The 23,426-nt window shown below is 29.1% G+C and overlaps 1 protein-coding gene across 1 annotated transcript in view; it reads left to right on the plus strand.

The window, feature by feature from the left end:
* Nucleotides 1–23,426, plus strand: part of LOC132940247 (protein O-mannosyl-transferase TMTC2-like) — a 92,987-nt gene that overhangs the window by 20,222 nt on the left and 49,339 nt on the right. The window contains exons 5-6 of the mRNA XM_061007729.1: nt 17,948–18,599; nt 21,328–21,442. Coding sequence (XP_060863712.1) covers nt 17,948–18,599; nt 21,328–21,442 — 767 coding nt within the window. The remainder of the gene's footprint in view (nt 1–17,947; nt 18,600–21,327; nt 21,443–23,426) is intronic.

Genomic DNA, 23,426 nt, shown 5'->3' on the forward strand with positions numbered 1-23,426 from the left:
TGTATACTTCAATGAAATAACTTTAATTTTAAATGGTTTTATTTCAAGTGTATTTAAAATGTTATTTTTTTTAGTAGGTACAGGTGAATTTATGTTAGCTACTTCAATAAAAAATTAAAATTAAACAAAAATGTCATATTCAAATATATTAAATTTAAAAGACACCAACGAAAATAATTTTAAATCTTAAGGTGAAAATCAAGAAGTAACATCCTAACACACATATATTATCTCTTATTATTATTTTTATGATGTATAGTTGGATGGCAATTTGCAATATGCAATCATTCAATATTTTGTGAAAATAATCAATAAAACGATTGCATAATATTATTTGATACTGAAATTGTTAGGTTTTCTAATAATTTTGTAGTTCAGAGAGTTGTTTTCATATGTTATACTATTTCTGATACTCCAAGGATTAGTAAACATGTTATATTATTGTTACCATTTACAACTGCCGTCTGCAACTCGAGTATCACCCTAACAATAGGGGTCGTGGAGATTTCTTTTTGACGTGGGTCCATTGGAAGAGTACGAGAAAAGTGATATTTGCAATAGCGTTCGATGTTACCCAAGGATTTCAGTACTCGACTGTCAGAGTAAAATGATTTGGGATAGAGTCGAATGAAGCCGGTCGAGGAAGGGAGCGCATAAGCCGATTGAAGTGTTCTTATGTACATGTATGCAAACACAGCACAGCACAGCACACACACACGCACATACACACACACACACACACACACACACACACACACACACACACATACACACACACACACACACACACACACACACACACACACACACACATACACTAACAAACATTTATATACACCGTGTATGATGTTCCAGGAATAGTCCAGAGACATATTTCAATAGAAAAAGAAAGAAAAATCCCTCACATACGCACGTTTATATATATATATTATATATATATATATATTGAATTATTATATTGAATATGGAGGTACTTATATTGGTTGTGATGTGAACGGAACCGACTTAAAGAGCTTACGTCATACATGTATATTATATATGTATATATACGTACTGGGATATGAAATTATGTAAGGATGGACATTTTTATATGGCAATACCTACATGGCTATATAATATTCCGCAGTATGTAGGTACTTTTTTGTAGTCCGACATAATGTAATTCCTTTTTACATGCCAGTCTAGACCAAATCTTTTTTTTTGGGAGGAGAGCTTTGTGACCGATGGAAATTCTTCATTGGGATTTATAAATTGCACGTTATAATGTTATACATAGAAGGATACCAGTAGCCCTTTTTCGCAACGCTGCACAACAGTCATAAACGTCCCTTTCTTTTATTTAAAAAATAACTTTATTCTAGGATCTCGAATCATTGAAAAATCCGATTTTAAACGTTAAACCAGAGAAAATTCGATATTACATTCCTTGTTCATTCGACTTTAATGTAAATAATAATAGTTTATAATATATAGGCTATGGTAAAAAATTATACAATTTGTGTTGATATTAAATATGATAAAACAAAATGGTAGGATGCAGTTTTAATATTTCATAAACCAAGGAAATAAATTACGCACGGACTTTTATTTCAATATCGTATCAATCTGGAATTATATTTAAAACTCTATAGTAGATTTGATGCTTATTTCTCAGAAATTAATGGAATTATTAATGCAGAAAAACATATTTACACAGTGTTGGTAAATATTAAATATATATAGCCGTCAGCAGTACAAATTTATTATTCTAAATGCATTTTCTGTACAATAACTGGAAAAAAATTATGTATACATATAAAATTGATAACCATTCAGTATTTATTATAAAAAAATATTATATCTTATTTATTATATCTTTCGACAAAAAATAATTTATATGTACGTATAATTTTAAGAATATAAAATGATTAACTAAAATATTTACATTGCGTAATACTATTGTCTATGGACTATGAATAATGTGTAAAATTAATGACTTTGTGCTTAAAACGTTTGATAATAGTTAATATTGTATTTTATCAGAAAAAATTCATTACATTTTTAAGTTTATTCAAATATAGGTTTAATGTATGAATCGTACTGCTTCAGAATGAAGTTGTATAATATGCAATATTGCCTCTAAATTGAATGAATTACAATATTGTTTAGTATGTTTATTTTAGATTCAGTTCAAACTTCAGAGTTATACATTTATATTTTATATATTATCTATATAATATACTGTGCACATTTTAAATATCTCATTAGAAAACCCTTTTGGTACAGTCAAAAAAAATTGAAAACGTACTAGTTCGTAACGCCAATTTTAGAGTGTTGGAGTCACAGATATTTTTTTTCAAATTTTCAATGTTCAATAGTTTTAAGAGAAACTGTAAAATATCTAATATTTTCAAAATGTAAGCAAGCGCATTTTTATAACTTAATCTTGACCGTTTTATAATAGGTAACCTCAATTCCATTTATAATGAATATTAATTGTAACATTAAAATATAAAAACTTGACTTAAATTATAATTTCAGTACTTGTATTTGTTTTTTTTTTCATACAAAATATTATATATTATTATATACCCTCCTGACCTCAGTTTAATGTCAATTCAAATAAACATTTACTTTTACTTCCTATAGCACCTACATTCTACCAGTGACCTAAACTTGGTCATATTTTGGTTTTAATCATACAAAACCATAATATTATTATAACCTGAAATTCGACATCTGAGTGAACAAAGATAAAGAATTTAAACATGTTTAATATAATTTTATCACGTTTATCAACTTACTCTAATCAGTAAATAAAAGTTTAACAATAAAAATAAAAACAATAATTTAAACAAAAGTCCGTGAACATTAGGCAGATACAATATTATGAATGTTAAAGAAGGCCTGGAGGTTAGGTATTGTTGAGGGTAGAAAGATTTGTCCATTTTAATGGACGTCGCATTGTTATAATTACAAAACATTAAAACGAAATAAGCACCAGGATGATATACAAAAACGTATTTGTTAAATATTGTTCGACTTGTTTCAGTGACCCCGAATCCAAATTCACTGTTTTTTAAGTATGATTTTTTTATTTATTTCAATATATTATACGTTATTGTTTTCTTGATGAAGTAAATGAATTACATATTTTATACTTATGTTTCATTTTCAAACAATCTATAGGAATTTCAGAATTTCTATACAACATTCAAATTACCTATTGTAATTATATGATGTGTTTCACACGAACTAAACTCAATATCCAAGCTCTTTACAAAATAATAATGATTATTTCGTAGAACAAAATTTCATTAATTAATTTGAATATTTTATGAATAGTCAAATTCGGTAATCAATCGTTTATAATTATAATATTCTACACACCAGATAGTCAGCTTATGATAATATTATATCCGTTGTAATTACAAATTAAGTTCAACAGTCAATAGATTATTGTGCGGTAATATTGTAATCTGGATATACATTTTGATAATTTTATTCATCCAACAAAGTTATTATTAAAATCGTACTATATTATATCAAAGTTATGTAATCACAAAAATGTATTTATAAACCTTTGTACGTGGTTTTCTTTTAATCTAATTTTGTTATGATGTTTCCATTTAAATATTTTATGCAGTATAAAAAAATAAAACAGTATTTTGTTTTCGTGTAAAAGAAATAATAAAGACATCATTTGGGAAATCCTGTCAACTCGGAAATAGTGCAGATGTGCGAAAATTATTTAATACCTATTTAAAATTATGTTTATGTAATCTTTTTGAAAATATAAAAACATTAACTACGTACCTAAATCTAAAAATCTTTTATTTTTAAGCTTACTGCCGCCAACCATAGGTAAATAATTTACATAATCTAACGTTTCGAAATAAAAAATCTACAGCGTGATTCAGCAATCATATTCACCCCCCCTATTAACATTAAATTATAATAATGAATATTTTATTTAAATATTGATTTTAGAAATATTTAAGTATACTTAAACACCATAATATTTTAAAATACATATATTTATACAATTTAAGGATTCGGTGACGACTGACGATGCAAAGATCTTTTTTTTCAAATGAGAACTATTCTTTTTTTTTAAAAAGAATTTTTAGAAGATAATTCTACTGAAAGCGTTATTGAACTTTCTATAAGAATAATATTCTTAGTAATGTATTTAAATTAAATATTTTATATAATATTAATTAGTATATTCCTTATTATTCTAGAACAATGTTCTCAAATGATAAAATTTTAATAACTATAATAAATTGTCAAACCATCGCGTAGCTGCCAATATTTTTTAAACCTGATATGATGCCGAATTTTATCCTCAGTACATCAAACTTCAAGTTAAATACTTAATTTAGAAACAAATCGTTCAAATTTCGATTTGTATAACTTAATTCTTCCTTAAATATTCCAGAAAATGTACAAAAGATTAAATCCTAAATGTTGTCGATATTTATTAAAATTTCAACGAGCTAAATCAAAAATATTCCTTTGAAGTTCGTCGGTGGGTGGTTTTTTCTTCAAGTTACTCATGTTTCTTATCTCCAACAGGATAATTATATGTTTCATTTACTAATTATTATACATATTATACATTTCATATTCAATGTTGATTAAAAATAAAAATATATATGTCAAAATGTTCATACAGTCACTTCTTCAACAATGCATTATATAAATAGGCGAGGGTTCTCATTTTGAAAATGAGTAGTTATTATTGCCAGAAGACATTATATTAAGTATTTTAAAATATGGACCCTAAGTATAATTCCAAAAACAGAGGTTGTATAAATACAATATTTAATGACCAATGGGGGTGATTACTAGAGTAGATAATCTATACTCAAATATAACAGGCATTTAAATACGCATTTAGTGAATATAATATGTGAAAATTACATTAGAACTAGGTACGTATTGTACCTGTAAAGTTATACTTACTATAATTTATCAAAGTATAATAGAATTGTTTAAACAATTTTTTGTGTAAGTTGCATAAACTATAGTGTGTATAAAACCTAAGGAGTAGTAGTTATCTATCATTATGTTTTATAAAAATAATATTTTAAATTATCAGATTAACAAAATATAATGTATAGGTTTTTTATGTATTTCAATAAATCACGACCACTTTAACCTATGGAGTATAAGTTCTCATCGTAGGCACCATAAAATATAATAATATGAAATATAAAAAATAATTTAGGATATAATTTCTTTCCGATTATAAAAAATACCAAAATGATCTAATGGCACTATAGTACATCACTATTGTATTAAGATAGTGTCTGTACATACAATATGCGATTTATTTTTTTTTAATTTAGGCGCTTGGTTGGTTTTTGTGAAGGTATTGATAACTGCAATATAATATATTTTTACTGATTTCCACATACACGATACACGTCATGAAATAAATAATAAATAAAAAAATCAAGATGAAAGGTGCCAGGATGCACACTGGACCACGGTACAACTATCTATTGTGGCCACCACTGCTGTCCGTACAGTTTATAAAAGCGTTATTTTCCGTCGGTGAACCTTAGGAAAACGATAGTCCATCGCCTGCCTCTCTGTTTTCTTCGCGTCCCTCGCACTGCCCGAAAGAAACCGCCCACAAGTAAAATGTATTATAATATTTTGGTCAATGTTACAAAATTCCGACGAAAATGATATTCATTTTCACGTATATAATCAAGCCATCCTCGTCGCCTCCGGTCCGACGAAACGAGTCGCCCGCTTTCCGAAGATTACTACACGCCTGGGGCCAAGTCAAGGCAAGACGCAGGTCAATCATCTACATTATTCACTGCAGGTCCCTTATTGTTAGAGTGGATGTTGTTCAATTAATATTGTGTCCATTAATTTATACAACTTGTCTACAATATTATAGTTGTTTAGAACTAATCAGATTTACTTACAAAAATTAGTTCTTCTTATATCGTTTGATAATAAATCATGCTATTACATAATACATAATAAATTGATATAATATAAACCATTCTTATAAAAAAGACTGATCCACCGATCTCCTTTGATCTGTACCAGAATCGTTTTTAGTGTAGAACGATCAATATTGAATATTATAATATATTTTAATGTGGTCGAGTAGGAGGGTGAGTTTACAGTGAAAAACTTTTAAACCCATATCTGTCTGTAGCAGTATAGAATTTTTATTTTTCCCAAAAATTGAGTTTTTACATTACTATAATGTGTGAGGTGAGGTGCAAATTTGGTTGGGTGAAAGACAGAATCACTTGCGTAACGGTATGCACGAAAAACAAAGTGTTTTCACGTTTAACGTTAAATGTTTTCTTTATAATAGACACAGTCGGTATAATATTATATTAGACATTGCTCTGACAGGTTTCTATAGTATTATATACTATGATAAAAAAAACACATTAAATTATACCTATGTATGCTGATGTGATTATTATTTATGATATTATGTAAGACGTCTAAGAGTTGTATTTAATTTAAGTATTTTTTCCGTCGTAAATTAACCCGTAATAATAATACACTGTATGGAACATAAAACATATTTTTATAAACAAAATAAATTCAATATATTTTCTGATGTAGTGTTGACAGATATAATTTGATTTGTGTGTAAATTTAAAACACGGTGTGTTCGGTTCAGAGTTTCGTTCGTATTTTAATGGCATTTAGATCGTTATTAGAATATCATTCAATAAATCTGAAAGTATACAGATTTTCATTCTAATGGAAATCAAATAAAAATAACTAAATTTTTAGGTGGGTGAACTATAACGTGAAAACTTGGGGGTTAGGAGGCGGATTCTCTTCGAAGCACCGCCCAGCCGTTCTGTCTATAATATTGTATAAAGGTGTATATATTTCGAGGTCTTTGCGTGGCATCAAAATACACTTATAATTTTTAATATGCGTGTAATAATTTAATTTAATAATGTATTGTAAACGACGGAGTACATATTATGTACCTATAATATTATTATATACCATCATATTATTATTGTTATTATTATTATATTTATATTGGGCTGTTTCTTAATAATATATTACAACGTTTGGGTTCATATTCAAGAATCAATAATAGATAAAAAAAAAAAACGACGTAGAAAGCAAAATCGGCAGGTATAACGAAATCGTAACGGTTCATATCACAAAACATCAAAGAAGTGATGATATATACATACCTATATAACTTCTTTTTTTTCGTTTCGCAACAATATATTATTCAACTAACCCCCCTCCCCCTCTCACGGTGTCACATCACTCCACCAAAACCCAGTGGACAACGCGTTATTAAAATAGTATAGGTATAATATATTATTATGATCATATGGCGTATTTGCGTGTCACGTATTCGTGGTACCTAATGTGTAGTATAATTTACGCGCGAAAACAAATGGAAAGATTATAATTCGTATAATAATTGTATTATAATCGTGAGGGGACCCCACGTGTGAATCACAATCGTGAGATTGTAAAATATATCAATGTAAGCGAAGATTACGATGCCGCTGATGGACGATGGTACATTGTATGGTCATTCACGAATCACGAACGATTATAGTCCGTCACCGCCGTGGTGTTTAGCCCAACGTTCCATAGCCGAAATCATATTTGTTCATTGATTATATTTTGATACGAGCCGTGACCTACAACTACAGATAACAATATTTAACGAAATGTTATATTCAATTCAAAATGGGTTATAATTTAACATAATAAGTTGCATAAAAATTTAAAACTTAAAAATTAAAAACTAAAAGATGATAATATTAAATTATGCATTTTTTTTTCGTTTCACAGCAGTATATACATTTTATTCAATCAAAACGAATTAATTACAAAATATAAGACTTCTGCAGATCGTCCCCGCTCCTTATCCAATACCACATCACTCCACCACCCACCCAGTGTATGGTAAAAACGGACGACGTTACTATTATCAGACGATATATAATTGTGATTTAATAGAAATATTATAATATTATAATATATTGGCATCACGTAACATCGTTGTGGTACTTAATACAGTTTAATTTACGCGCATAAAACACAAATGGAAAGATTATCAGCTTATATTATAATAAAATAATAATATTATAATCGTGTGGGGACCACGTGCGAATCACAATGATCGCGACTGGGTAAATATTGGTGCACGCGAAGATTACGGCCAATAACAGCTTATAATAATATATATTATATATATAAATAATGTATTAGTATAATATATATATATATAGTGTATTATTATAATAAATATAAATACCTAGACAGTGTATTAGTATAATATATTATTATAATGCAGTATAGCCGCTGATATGGTACAGTGACTATGGTCGTTCACGAGCGATTATTCCGTCACCGCCGCCGGGGTGTCTAAGCCCAATGTTTCATAGCTGAAATCATATCCGTTCATATCGTAAACCATCAAAAAAGTGATTTCATTTGATTTGATTTTGATACGGGCCGTGACCCAAAGTACAGATAACGATATTTAACAAAATATTATATACAATTCTAAATGGTTGCATAGTAAAAATTAAAAATTAAAAACTAAAAGATGATAATATAGTATTATACATTTTTTTTTTGTTTTGCAGCAATAATAATAAAATAATAATATTATAATCGTGTGGGGACCGCATGCGAATATTACAATCGCGACCGGGTAAATATCGGTGCACGCGAAGATTACTGCCGCTAACAGTTTATAACAAAATATATATATATATAGTGTATTAGTATAATATATATTATATATATATAGTGCGTATTAGTATAATATATTATTATAATGCAGTATAGCCGCTGATGGTACAGCGTATAATAGTCGTTCACGAGCGATTAGTCCGTCGCCGCCGCCGCCGCGGTGTTTAGCCCAACGTTCCATAACCGGATAAACCCCCAACCAACCGTGTTTTGATTAAAACGCGGTAAAGCGTGTGCGTTAACTGAATTACATGGCGTGTTTATAATAATAATAATAATAATAATAATAATATTCCGTATACGATACTGTGGCGAGACGCGAGTAGGTACCTGCGTATATTATATATATTATATATACCTATGTATAATATATGTAATATTATGTGTATATTTGTACATTAAACATATAAATATTTAATTCGTACACATAATATAATATACATATATTATATATATATATATACCGTATAATATAAACAGTGGAGCGTAACTGTAACACTTTGGCCCGAGAGCGACAATTTCAGTGGACCCTTTATAATATAGGTACACTAAAATATATAGACTCTTGTTGTGTGTAGGCTGGATAAAATCGGACAGTTTGTTCTTTAGACTTAATTGCTTGTGTGATTATACCGCAGTGGTATCTGCGTTACAAAATGGGCGTTACATGTTTTCATCGAATTCGTACCTACCTTTCATTTTTTGACCGTACCAAAATATTTACCACCGTTTTTATAGGTCTCGTTTTTATTTTCTGCGCTGTTACACATCAAAAAGGGTTTTATTTGTGTTTAAAGTAGGATTAAATAATTTTTAATCTATTTTCGTTTTTATTCTTTCACCTCTGATAAAAAAAAAATTCGTTATTTTTATTTAAAATGCACATTGAATAATATTATACTCTACATATTATGAACAGTTTCACAAAAAATATTGTTTGATATTATACGCATCACATAATATAGATTGGCATTACGTTGCAGACTTGCAGTATACAATATTAGTATACGACATTCTTTGGCCGGCGTGTTGTATAGGCAATTTCGATGCATAAGCGTGTAGGTGGCTTTCGAACAAAACCCGCTGTCATGTCACAACCACACAAGTTTAATATTATAGGTATTAACGACAATAATAATAACTATAACGTATCTGTCCACCATGTGCAACTGTAGTTTTAGGTTTTAACAATTTAATTTAATAGTATACGACATTACGACGGCAAATTCAATGGTTTCAAATTACGAGCCGATGGCGATTGTCTGCAGTCTAAGGTTATACCACAATGTTATACCTACGTTTTTATATCTGGTAATAGATGCAGTCGTTAATAAAAATTAGAAACCCTACTTCGAGGTTGAATGAATTTCAATAAAAATAAATGACATAATAAGAAGGTAATCTTCTTGGTTATATCTTCTTTGGACGAAAAAAAAACAAAATAAAGTACTTTGTTAATATCATTGAATGAATGCCATGGATGGTTATATTTTGTTTTTGTATTATATGTGTTATGAACAGAGGTTATCCCCCCTCTGTCATATTGTGAAATAAATAGTATCAGAAATATTACTGAACGGGACAACATAATAAGATATAATAATATATAATATTATTATATAGATGTATATTATAGATGTTCAAACAGCTCAAACAATATTCATAATATAATATATAAGTGGTTTTTAAAACGATTGACACTCCTAATTGTCACTATATCATAACATTAACTCTAAATAAAATGTAAATTGAACTTACTTAATATTGTTGTTGGTGGTTGCCAAAAATTGTATCATACAGTTAATTATCATACATGTTGGACTAGAACTTTGTTTCCTTTGATTCTGAAATTTGAGTGTCTTTAAAAAATCCCTATTCCATTTTTCTTCGACTGTCTGAGTCTTACAATAATATTTTGAACACGATGGAATTAAATAATATGTACTCTATCATATATTACGATCGATAGGTAATAGGTATTATATATTATAGATTTATATTTCATACTTTATGTTAGAAAGGCGCTTATAAAATAATGCTAAAATATATAAAATGCTTATATATTTTATACAATTATTCGAATTATCGTGCTTCGAAGGATACATAATTATACAATATTTATATAGATACAAGATGCGCAGTGTTAATCATAACACCAAAGCATACTATTATATTGTATTCTTTTAAAATAATAAATTAATAAATTACGTATATAGCTGGTTTGTTGGTCACGGCTCTTGTTTGGAATTTGATCTCAACTCATATTTAATAACTGTCTTACATTCTTTTTTAATTAGTATATTAATTGCAGGATAAAACTAATATATATATATATATACAATATACGTATATGTACTTATTTTCGTTTATGAGGGGTTTTGGATGGATAGCAGCTGTACAATAAGAAAGTATCTTGAAAATATAAGTAATCTGGGGTAGAAACATCGTGTTTTGATATTAATTTTCGGTTCGGGTATTTTTCACACGCTCCATTCGTCTGTATCGGACGCTGTTTTTAAACGCCGTTTTATTTTACGAGGTGTTTTTGTACAAAAAAATCCTGTTTATTTACCTATTACACGCTCCGGTTGTTTCAAATTAACAAAATAATAATTCATTTATTTTTTATCGCACGCGCCGCCACCCTTTGATTTATTAGCACTATGTTAGTATAATAAATTTATATATTTTAATATTATGTCAACGATATGGTGTTTTTTTCCCCATAAAAATTAGGACGACTTCAAACAATTTAAGCACTTGCAGTTTTTGCCAAACGTTACGTCCCCGTTTGCGGATATGTTTAGATATTTTTAGTCAGGCCGATTAAATTCATTTTTCATATTTCCTTACACATTTAATACAACTATATGCAAAAGTATACAGTATTATATGGGGTTAATTGTAGATAGATTTTTCAATAAAAACAGTAATTTTTGAGTGATTAATTACCTAGGAAGGTTTAGTAGTTATTCAGTTTTTTTTATTAATTTCCACCGTTATAAAATATATAAATTTTGCTTTCTGCCTCAAATTTGTAGCCCTCTTAATTAACTTTTTAACTATTTGTGATACCAACAGAATGACCTTTTTATACGATATAATATGTACAACATTGTATATATTGTATATACAACTATAAGTACTCAATTATTTTTCAGTTCCATTGGTTTAATATACCTATATCCGCATCGTATGTATTTCTAATATTAATACGATTTCATAATGGTATAGTTGTATTTGAATGATTCACTGTTATATATAAAATAAAAAGCTTTGATGAAACTATAGTTATTGATTTATTATATGACTAAAGTCTTAAACAACTGAACATGGTATTATTATTAAGCATTTAAATTGTTAAGTTCTTTTAATTATTTAAATATTTACAAATTGTTTTAATCAGTCTTTAATTTAAGATACTTTTTTTAATGAATTCATTTGGTACAATCAATTGTTTATTATTATTATGTTTAAAATGTCCACTTCAATAACTAATACTATTTTATGATACCTAATAATATTAGTACTCATTAACTAATAACCAACTTTAGGAAATGTGAACAAAGAAAGGTATTAGTATACAATATTACACACGTAATTTAAGTAACAAAAATGCAGTATTGCATACTTCCAAATATTTCACGAAAATCGTGTATAATTTTTTATAATTTGAAAATTGTATTATTTCATTACTTACAAGATACCATTATAGCGGGTATATAATATATTGATTATCATATAGGTAGTATATTTATTATTTATTTATTGTTGACTTTTTTATTGATTATTTAGACTATTAATTACAATTTTAATACAGTTTAAACTCTTTAATTTTATATTATTTATATTATTTTTATTGTGATTTTTATTTCTTATAAGTATCATTTTTTATTCTCTACTACGCTTATTTGAATTGAATAATTATCTGCGTAGGTACTTGTACTTACTGAAAGTAATACTTTTAAATTTAAGTACAACAAACATTGTAATTTTGATATTACTTTTGATATTGACTCTAAGACTATAATATGTTCAGTGTTCACCTATTTCTGGAATAAAAAAAAATATCAATATTACCTTTATTTTGCGTAGGTACCAAAAGTAACTAAAGAATTTAACGGAAGTCGTAATATGGTTTTTAATATTAGATGGCACATAACACTATAATATTTAGTGTTTCAGTTATAAAAAAATGTCTTACTGTTGCCTATATTGAATGAACTTTTTTTTCATTTCATATCTGAAATGAGAGATTTTATCGAAAAGCAAAGTTGAAAAACTTATTGAATATTACTATTATGAAGGTGGGTGTTGAGTGTGATATTATACAGTTCTTGTGTATATAATACATTATATGTCTGTACGTGGTATTACTTATATAGGTATATAATATAATATTGTATATTAATATTTCCTGTGTACGTTCAGCTAAACATATGCAAAATATTACGTCGGATTTTCTTTTAGATATCGATCGTGGATCTGGTGTATTTCGTCTAATTTTTCGATATTTATGATTACCATATAATAAACTGCTGGGTTTTTCTTGTTATAAGAATAATAATAATAATGGTATCGAAATCAATTTTAACTTTTTCGATTAAGCTCGGTGTAATTCCCATAATAAATAGAAGACAAAAAACTTCAACTAAACCCTTTCGAAACTAAATTGTATGCATAAACGAGAATATATATGTATATAGATTATCCTCATCACTGCACAATATAAACATTTTAGTCGATATCTTGTATCTCCATAAATATGTGTGAAGTTCTATATGTAAATAGTAAGTATACAATGATATATGGTAGTTAGTGATATTATAACAACATCAATGCATTATACTAAAATATTTCCGTATTATAAAGGTACATTAAATATCGTCATGCAGACTGCAAATAGATACGTACATAATACATACGTAATACGTATCCATCAACATACTATATAATATACTATATAGGACATATGCACATATTGCACGAAAACCATAATAAATGCAAACACGTACTTGCACTTAACCCGGACGCTTATGATATGTGTTATATAATGTTTACAATATATACGGATGGTCCCTTTTGATGTTTCGATTAAAATATATAATAATGGTATGCCTCTTTAATTATAGGTCTATAATAATATATCAGAAGGAAACCGCACAAATAAACGAGAAAAATACTGTACAAAACGTCGAAACAAAATAATACACAGTTTTCGCTATGTAATAAAAATGTTTATACCTATGATCATTTTCAAACCTTATATTATACAGTTGTACGTACTCGCGTGCGACATTATAACCATTGCGTTTGAAGACGGCCTATGTGTGTAATGTACCGTGTACACAATATGTATTTGAAATTACTTTAATTTATTCAAAGACAATTCGATTTTAATTGGTGATTAATAGAAGTACGCGACCATAATATATTCTGTGAGCTATCTACAATTTTTTAACGAAGGCCTAGGTTCTACGTTAACTTGGCAGTTCTGAGAGATGAAATTTAAAGTGGGGTCCAGCGTACACGGTCGAATGACTAAGTATAACCATGAGTGTTTTTTTTATATTATTACATCGCTGACATTGACCGGGGTAAGAAGATATTTTATCGTATTTCACGACATATATATTATGTGATAAAGCTGCTTTTGACGTGTACAACAATTTCTATAGTAATATAGTATTATATATATATACACTTGGACTTCTAGTGTGCGAATACAATTGCAGCGACTATATTATTAGAGTTGAAATATCGGTATTATTATATTGTTTATTTTTTTCATACTGTATACCACCCACTCTCTCTCTCACACACACACACACATAATATTATCATTGTTTAAAACTTTGGAGCGTATTTCAAAAATAATCTAAATCAACAAATACGTTTAGATCGTATAAAAGTTTATAACGAGAACGTAGTGGAAAAACACTTCACAATTTTCACATTATATCATTACATATTATACGTATATACAAAATACAAATTACACTTTTAAAATATACATAAAAACGTATTCATTATATTATTACTCAATACAAACATGTTAATATAATATCAACGCATATAAAATTACAAGTGACTTTTTTTTTACGATATAATGATAATAAAAATTATAATACCTACATTATATTATTATCTATATTATGTATATCGAACTATTATACTATTTTTTACAGACTCATAATATTACATTATAATATATATTTTATGTATTATACGTGTCGTTTATTAACTCATTTTTCCGACCATTCTGAGGAATTTTTTTAGCGAACGTTATTTTGATATGTGGACGCATATATTCGTTTAAATATGTCTTATATTATATCTGTGTGTTATACATTTATAAACTATAATATCTCGCGAGCCACATATTGAATTGAAACTTTTTTTGGGGAATCTCGTATGATCGACCGCGTGTGTGTGTGTTTTCACTCAGTTCGAGCTGACAATCCGGTAAAACGCATTACGGTGATACGTCATAAAGACGACCGCAAGTGCGGATAAAAGGCACGCCATTAGTCATCACCGCACTGCAAAAGACGACGTAGTCCTTAATGGACATTATAGCTAGAAATGCACTCGACGATGAGCACCTCCTATTAGGACAATAATATAGGTATATATGTTATATAATAAGAGCTGCTCTTATACTCACTCTCTCTCTCTCGCACACACCCTTTTTCCCGTCTTTTTCGGTTACTCGAGTTTTTTTCGTATATAATTTTTTACTCGTAAGTCATACATCAATATATAATTGCCGAACAAGAAAGAAGTCGACAAGCATATTATTATGTATATATACCATATAATACCTACGCATAATTATATATTGCGCCAACAGTGAGAGAGGTAACAAATGAGCAGTGACCTTCGCATATTATATGCACCATACAAGTGTAGTACTTATATTAAATACTATACCGTCTATTATTTATTTGATTATACATTTTACTGAAGATTAATAATTTTGACGATAATGTTCTATTATGTATAGATATAAATTATTAAAGACTTATCATATTGTGTGATCTCAAATTCATCGTTCGTCACCATGTGAGTATTTTTTTGTATACATATAAGGAGCAATATGTGTATTGTTAAATTTTCTCTATACCTGTTTGGCTTGCTTGCTACGCACTGGCACTGCAACTTGATATAAAGTTTAACTCCTCCTCACGCTGACACAACTTACTCTATTGATGTTCAACGAACCTTTATTGTCAAACAAATCATTTAAATGATTTATTCGCTCATGCAATAGTTTGTCTAAATACATTTTGTATGTTTGGGTGTGTGTTAGTACGTGTGTATGTATACTATATACTTATTCTTTCATCTATATATATATGACGAATTTATAAAGTTTTGAGAACAAGAGTTCAAAACAAGATACAAACACATTTCGTTCTATCCACGGGTATTATAGCTAGATGGTTATATATATAGGTACTAAGATTTTATCTTAATTAAAACATCTTTAATTTCGATGTCTTGCTATACTAAATATTTTTTGCTTCACGTTCCGAAATGTGTCAACCTTTTAAAACGATATCTATTCATTCGCTGTCGTCGACAAATGCTTTGAAATATTTTATAATATTATATCATATTGTTGAAAGCTTTTATTATGTAAAAACTCACACATATTACATATACCTACCTAGGTAATTTAAATTTTTACTTCCATTTCCCACATATTTTCATTTCCTTTCAACAATATTGTATAATATTAAGTTGTTGTCATTCAGCGCCAAACGTAAAATATTTTGAATTTATAACTGTTCGTAGGACATTATAATATATTAAGCGCAAATTGAATAATATTGTATATTTAAAAATAATAATAATAATTTATTCATTGAAATAAAATTCTATTTCTATAGTTATATCTTATATTGGGCATACAGATCGACACGTGCAATATTTAAATGTTATGATAATAGGAGCTCTATATCAAAAATGACAGTTATAATATATGTATAATGGTATATTATTACCTACCACCTACGCGTACCTATGTATATATTTAGGTTTATATTATTATGATTTATTGCATTGAACGTTTTATTTTTATTGTTTTCCCATTTTAAATGGTTTTTGGTGAAACGATTGAGTTAATAATATTGTACACGCTACAATCCAAACTTAATTGGCTTGGTATTGAAATATTGTGGAATTCTGTTAATTTATATTTATTCGATGACACATTATTTAAATATATTAATATTTGTGTGGTCGTTGCGATAAATAAATATGTGGTTTCGAATACCAAATCAATTACCATGATAATAATTATAATAGTGTAATACTATATAATGACTTGCATAAATAAATAATCATACTAACTGATACGAAATGTTATCGACAGTTGCGTACGCAGGGTTCTGACCCCCCCACCCAAAGAAAAAAAATTTACTTTTTCTACAAAAAAATCTTATTTACCACCATTTTGGTACACACAGATCAATTGTTGGTCATTTTTAATAGACATAAAATAAATTGTTGAGTATGACAACGACGTCGATAATCATAGATTCGGGGTTTTTTTTTTTTTTTTGCTGATTTAGAACATTACTAAACGTCTGCCACAAACGATGGTGTATCACCGTTTATCGATTATTACCACGTTTATTACGGCCCGAAGAGGCGCTATAGATGATCAGGTTAAATACTGTAAATGTAGACCAAATATGAGACTAACCATAATTTGTTATATAAAAACTGTTTAGAAAAAAATAATGTAAATTATTTACCCCGGTAAAACCCTAACCGAACTAAAAGTCGCGTACGCTACTGGTTATCGATAGCACGTTGATGAAAAATGTTAAATGTCTGATATCACTGTAATCATTATAAAGAGTATCATCATAATATAATATGGTTTAGTTAAATTAATTAATTAATTAATCTAATTTTGTATATATTGTATGGGTATATTATCATATAATAATATCTAAAAAGCTAGAAGTATAAACTGGAAATTAATTTATTCCGTAGATATAATGCTTTTACTTTTATACCTATTATAATAAAATACTTAAAAAAAAGCTGTAATAATATTTATTTTTGTATTCTAAAAAAATAGGCACTATATTTTCTATTCATACCTAACTTACTTAGACTTACCATATTAGGTACTTTACCAGCATATCTGAAAATTATCATATTTTTTTTCATACAACACTATCATAACGCGTTTTTTCTCGTTGGATTGTTGCAGGTAACTGCGGACCAGGACTGCAAGAGAACGCTGAAAGTTCTGGTTACCAGCACCGCGGCGATGGTGGCCGGCCGGCTGTGCGTCATGTCGGGCGCGGTGCCGTCGTTCGCGGCGTCAGACAACCCTGCGGCCAAGCACCCGGACCCGACTGTCAGGGCGCTGACGTTCTTGCACCTGCCCGTGGTCAGTGCCCGGCTGCTGGTGTGGCCACAAGTGCTCAGCTACGACTGGTCAATGGACGCCGTGCCCCGAATCGAGTCGGTGGCCGACCCGCGAAACGTGGCCACCGTGCTGTTCTACGCTGCTCTGGCGGCCGTCGCCCGCGCTTCCGTCCGGCGAAAACGGACTGCCGTGGCCGTGGCCGCCGCCCTGTCTGTTGCCTCGTACGTGCCCGCGTCCAACGCCCTGTTCTACGTCGGTTTCGTGGTGGCCGAGCGCGTGCTATACATACCAAGCGTCGGTTACTGCTTGCTGGTCGGCTGCTCAGCCGCTGCTCTCGCCAAGGCCACCAGTGGACGCTGGTCGGCCATCGTGTACGCCCTGTACGCCGTGACGGTGGCCACCTACGGTCTGCGGACCGTTCTCAGGAACCGCGACTGGCACGACGAAGAGTCCCTCTACCGGTCTGGCATCCAAGTCAACCCACCAAAATGTGAGTGTACCTTTTCGAATAGTTTTCGCATTCAACCATAAACACGGTTATTCAAAATGATTCATTCGATTTCAAACGCTTTTATATTCTTAGGTTTTAGGTTTAGAGTAATATAATATTATGCGATACATTACGCCTACCTAATTGAAAGAAACATGTTTCAAATTTATTTAAAGCTACTCAAAGTTTTTCTATTGACTCCGTTAATTTTTTAGTGGTGGTACGTACCTTTAACATGTCCCAAAATTAATAATCACGTGGCGTAAGATGTCAGAAACATGACCTAGGAAGCCAATCGCCAAGCGGATAGGATGATGCATTTTGAATAATAACCCTGTGTTTTATTATCGTTACGAGTCCAAAATAATAGCCATAAACCGTTCACATACCGTCCTTTACCTATTCATATAATATAGTTGGTATAGAATTTTCGTCTCAAAGGTTTCGAAATCAGCTGTATTTTACCCGCTGCAGGTAACAACAATATAAAACTGTACCTAATATATTAATTCATATATGCTTATAGACATTTTTTTCATCAAATTCCTATTTCTGTCGCGGTCAGATGATATATATTTTTATTTAGATAAATTCAATCGAATTAGAAACGTTCGGATTAGGTACTATTGTTTTCCAAAAGTTTAATGACATATTTCCAGAGGATTTAAAAGCTGAAACTATACAACTTTCGATATTACAACAAAACCGTATTTAATCCATCGAGTCATAATAACTATCAAGTCATCTGATACTGTGTGCTACTATACAATATATAGTTTTCGTATACCTAATATAATATATTATATGTATGCGTAAGTATTGTATATATTATGATGTGTTTAAATTAATGCACACATTTTGAGAAAACACGTACCACAATTTATTTAGATATACATATTTTGTAATTTTACGCAACTCGAAGAAAAGTTATTCGACGAAAAACCATAGGTTTTCGAGAACTTGCAATTAGCCATTAAGCGTATTCAAATTCATAATACACAATACAGAGTGCGTCGTAAAATTATATATTTCCTTCTAAAACAATATAAAATATACACAGCAATATACACTTTTCAAAAACTCATTAAAATAGTTTTCTTCCCGAAATTCTTTATCTTAAATTGTACTTACGACTTATTCTCCGTTCCAACTAACAAGTATTATAATAACGTAGATTATCTCTATAGAAAAACCTTGAACGTTGATCGTATAGTGTACCTATACGCTTTTTAGGTTTTCGGTGTGAAAACAAAAACAGTCTGATAGCATGTTATTATTGTTTAATCGCTGTTTCAGCTGTATACGTCCCACAATACGTTCTCAACTGAAAGTTTAATAACAATAATAACCATATTCATCCAGTACATAATATTGACTAAATTTACTCGTATGCATTGTCTAGAGCAGTCTTATAAAAGATAACTTTTTAAAAGTATTTGATATACGTATTCGAATACTGAGTGTTCCTTTTTTTTTTTAAATTGTTTTTAGCATGGTATATTTAATATGGGTGGTTTGCATATTGTGTATCTATAAATTAACCATCCTTTTTCCTTTTCCTAAACACAATATTGTGTATAAGTCACACACAAAAAAAATATTTAGATCACGACAAAGAGCATTTAGAAAATATTATGTATCATTTTAGAATTAATGTTTTTTCTCTTCAAAGTTATTTTTAATTGTGCAATAAAATCGATAGTACTTAATTTTAGTATATTACTGTCTACTTTTTAATGGAGGATATGTGCCTCCGTAAAGATAATCAGCTATAAATTTGAAACTATGTATACATGATAATAAACCTTCTGGAAATGTTAATTATTTTATATTGATCATACTATATGACTTGTATGAACATATCCATTTAAAATAAATAATTTTTTTTTAATGTCTCAACAAAAATATTAAGAAGGTTGTTTACGAAATAAGAAAAAAAAATTAATTTTAAATACAAAGACACTTTGACAAAGTATTTAAAATACGTATTTGAGTATAAGGCATATTATAGGTAGGTATACTCGTATACTTATAAAGTATTATAATACTTTATTTGAATTTTGAATACTTTTACTCAATAACTTTATAAGACTGGTCAAGAGAATATAATATAATATAAAATAGTAAAACCAGGTTTTACGTACAATAATAGTATTATGTATTATCTATATACGTTTGTTTGAAAAATAAGTCCATGCGGTTTATGGTATTTATGATCACTGTCAGACGAAAAACGTTACATATTATACGTAGGGATACGTTTTGAGATATTACCGTGTGCTGTCCCACTGTAAGACAACTAGACAATATTTTACATGTTTTGTATATTTATATATATATAATATTGTATACATAGAAATACCTCCCGTTACGCCGTTTTTTAGTTTTTACAATGTAAGCACCGAGAAAAAATACGTTCTGTTGGACAAACACTGTATAATATGTACGCCGTCTAATAAACTTCTTAGTGTTTTTAATTTCGCGCCCCTTTCCACTTTCAGTCTTCCAGGCTGAAAAACCATATCCCTATCAATCCATTGGCTACAACCCTTCGACCTAGCAGCGCGCGCCTGTTTTAATTCAATCAAACGCAATAGGCTCCACTGATCGTTTCCGTTCTTTTCCCCTCTTTTTCACCGTCACAATTTCTTCTTCTCTTCCACACACTCTCTACCCCTCTCACTCACTCTCACTCTAATTCTCATCTCGAATCTTGATTAAATTTTAGCCTATGGCAATCTCGGTTCGATACTCAGCTCTCAAGGCAGAACAAACGAAGCAGAAATGGCATACCGGTCCGCACTCAAACACCGGCCCAACATGGCTGACGTACATTACAACCTGTGAGTAACAATATTTTTCTAATTTTATACTATATAACCTCTACACCTGCCACCTTTGTCCTTATAATATAATCACACAATTGCGCACGGACCACGATTATTGTTACTGTTTATATGGAAAATGCTGTATTATTTATTTGTTTTTTTTTTTTTCAAGAAACTGCTAAGGCTAATGCTATTTTCGAAACTCTATAAATAATATCGTTTACCGCATACCTGTCAGAGTAAAATAAAAAAATAAAACAATTTTTTACTTCGTATTTTGTATATATTCCGTTGCCTTGTTTCACTCGTAAAATATGTTCCGTTATTTATCGGAGGGGTGAGTTTTGTGCCAAATGTGCCGTATAACAATCACAGTCCTTATTGAAGACCGTAAAAAAATATCATTTCTTATTGTTCCTCATCTCCTTTTCGTCTACGGAACAAAACAATAAATTGAGATACGCTAGGAAAAAACAATTTAATAACACACCCAAGAAGCTTATGGCTGTCCGAAAGTTGATGGCTTTTATACGCCTACTTTTAGTGAACGAGCGCGATATATATTTTTTCTTTTCTTTTTTTTCGTTTTATCTAAAAAGAATGAAACGTCATGTTACTCACATAATGAAACTCAAGAGTATAAAAAAAAAATGCAATAAAAACCACATTGTTTTGTAGTTTAGTGGTATAGAATGACATGTGGTCTAGAACATTACAAGTGAAACGATCACGTTTTCGTGTGATTTGTCTTGGTTACTTTCAACCCAATTCTTTTATTTTTAACAAAATTTAAATCTTGCTGTATAAAAATACACACATTTTTTCCATACCCTTTACTACAATAATATATTGAAAATCTTTTTATAATATTTATTTTTTAATTTCAATGCCGTCCCTTTGAAAGTATTTTTTAGAAATCATCAATTATAAACATATTTAAACAAATATTTAATTAATAGCAGAAAAAAATTATTGATCCAAACTTTAAAAAAATTCCTTTGTTAGTTGGTCTTATTTTAATACAAAAATTTAAGATAGTATATTTTTCACAGAGAATTCTTAGAATAACTTTCTTTATTGAGGATGATGCAAAATATCTTCTAAAGAATTTTTCTCTGAAACCAATAACTTGTATTCAATACGTTTTTCATCCTATATAGTATTAATATATTTATTGAATACATTTTTAAAATAAAATATAATCATGAATAGAAATATTTATAACATTTTAATTGACATTTATTAGTTGTTATGTTAAATTAAAATTTACTTACCTCACCTAATTTTTAAATATTTATATTTTTCATAAATATTTAAAACTCTGTTATCATACAAAAAAGTGTATTATATTTTAATTATATTTGATAATATTAAATTGGTTAGTAAAATATAACATAAGGGAATGTTGCTTATTGTTTATCATGCAATTCATATCCCATCAAACATTCTTAAAACAAATATCGAATTAATTATAAACTATCAATAATCAATAAGTAATAATAACTATAAAGTATAAACTAATAATTATATATTTTAAAATATATACAATAATTAAAAAGACTGTTTAGTAAACATTTACCATAGTATGCAAACTATGTACACCTATAGTGAATTAAAGTATTGATCTGTTTGAAAAGCCTCTGGAATTTTGGGTATTAATATTTAACAAATTTAAGACTACTCTTAAGTTTCCATTATGAACATAGGAAGATAAGTAAAAATCAAAATCATTGTCTGAGGCAGGCCCGGTGCAGTATGTTAAAAATTAAAGCCATACAATTAATAATCGTTAAATAAATGAAAATTTTAGAAAACCTATAATATTGTTATTTGTTACTAATTTTTATAATGTATATTAGGTTATCATTGAAACAAAATTTTTTTTTTAAATAAAATAAATACGTATGTTCTTTAAATAGTGTGCCTCTCCCATATAATTAATTAGGTATAATTGAAGTGCCACTCTAATGCAAATTACTATCTAACTTATCTAACTTAC

The sequence above is a fragment of the Metopolophium dirhodum genome, chromosome 3, assembly GCF_019925205.1.
Source record: "Metopolophium dirhodum isolate CAU chromosome 3, ASM1992520v1, whole genome shotgun sequence".
NCBI lineage: Eukaryota > Metazoa > Arthropoda > Insecta > Hemiptera > Aphididae > Metopolophium > Metopolophium dirhodum.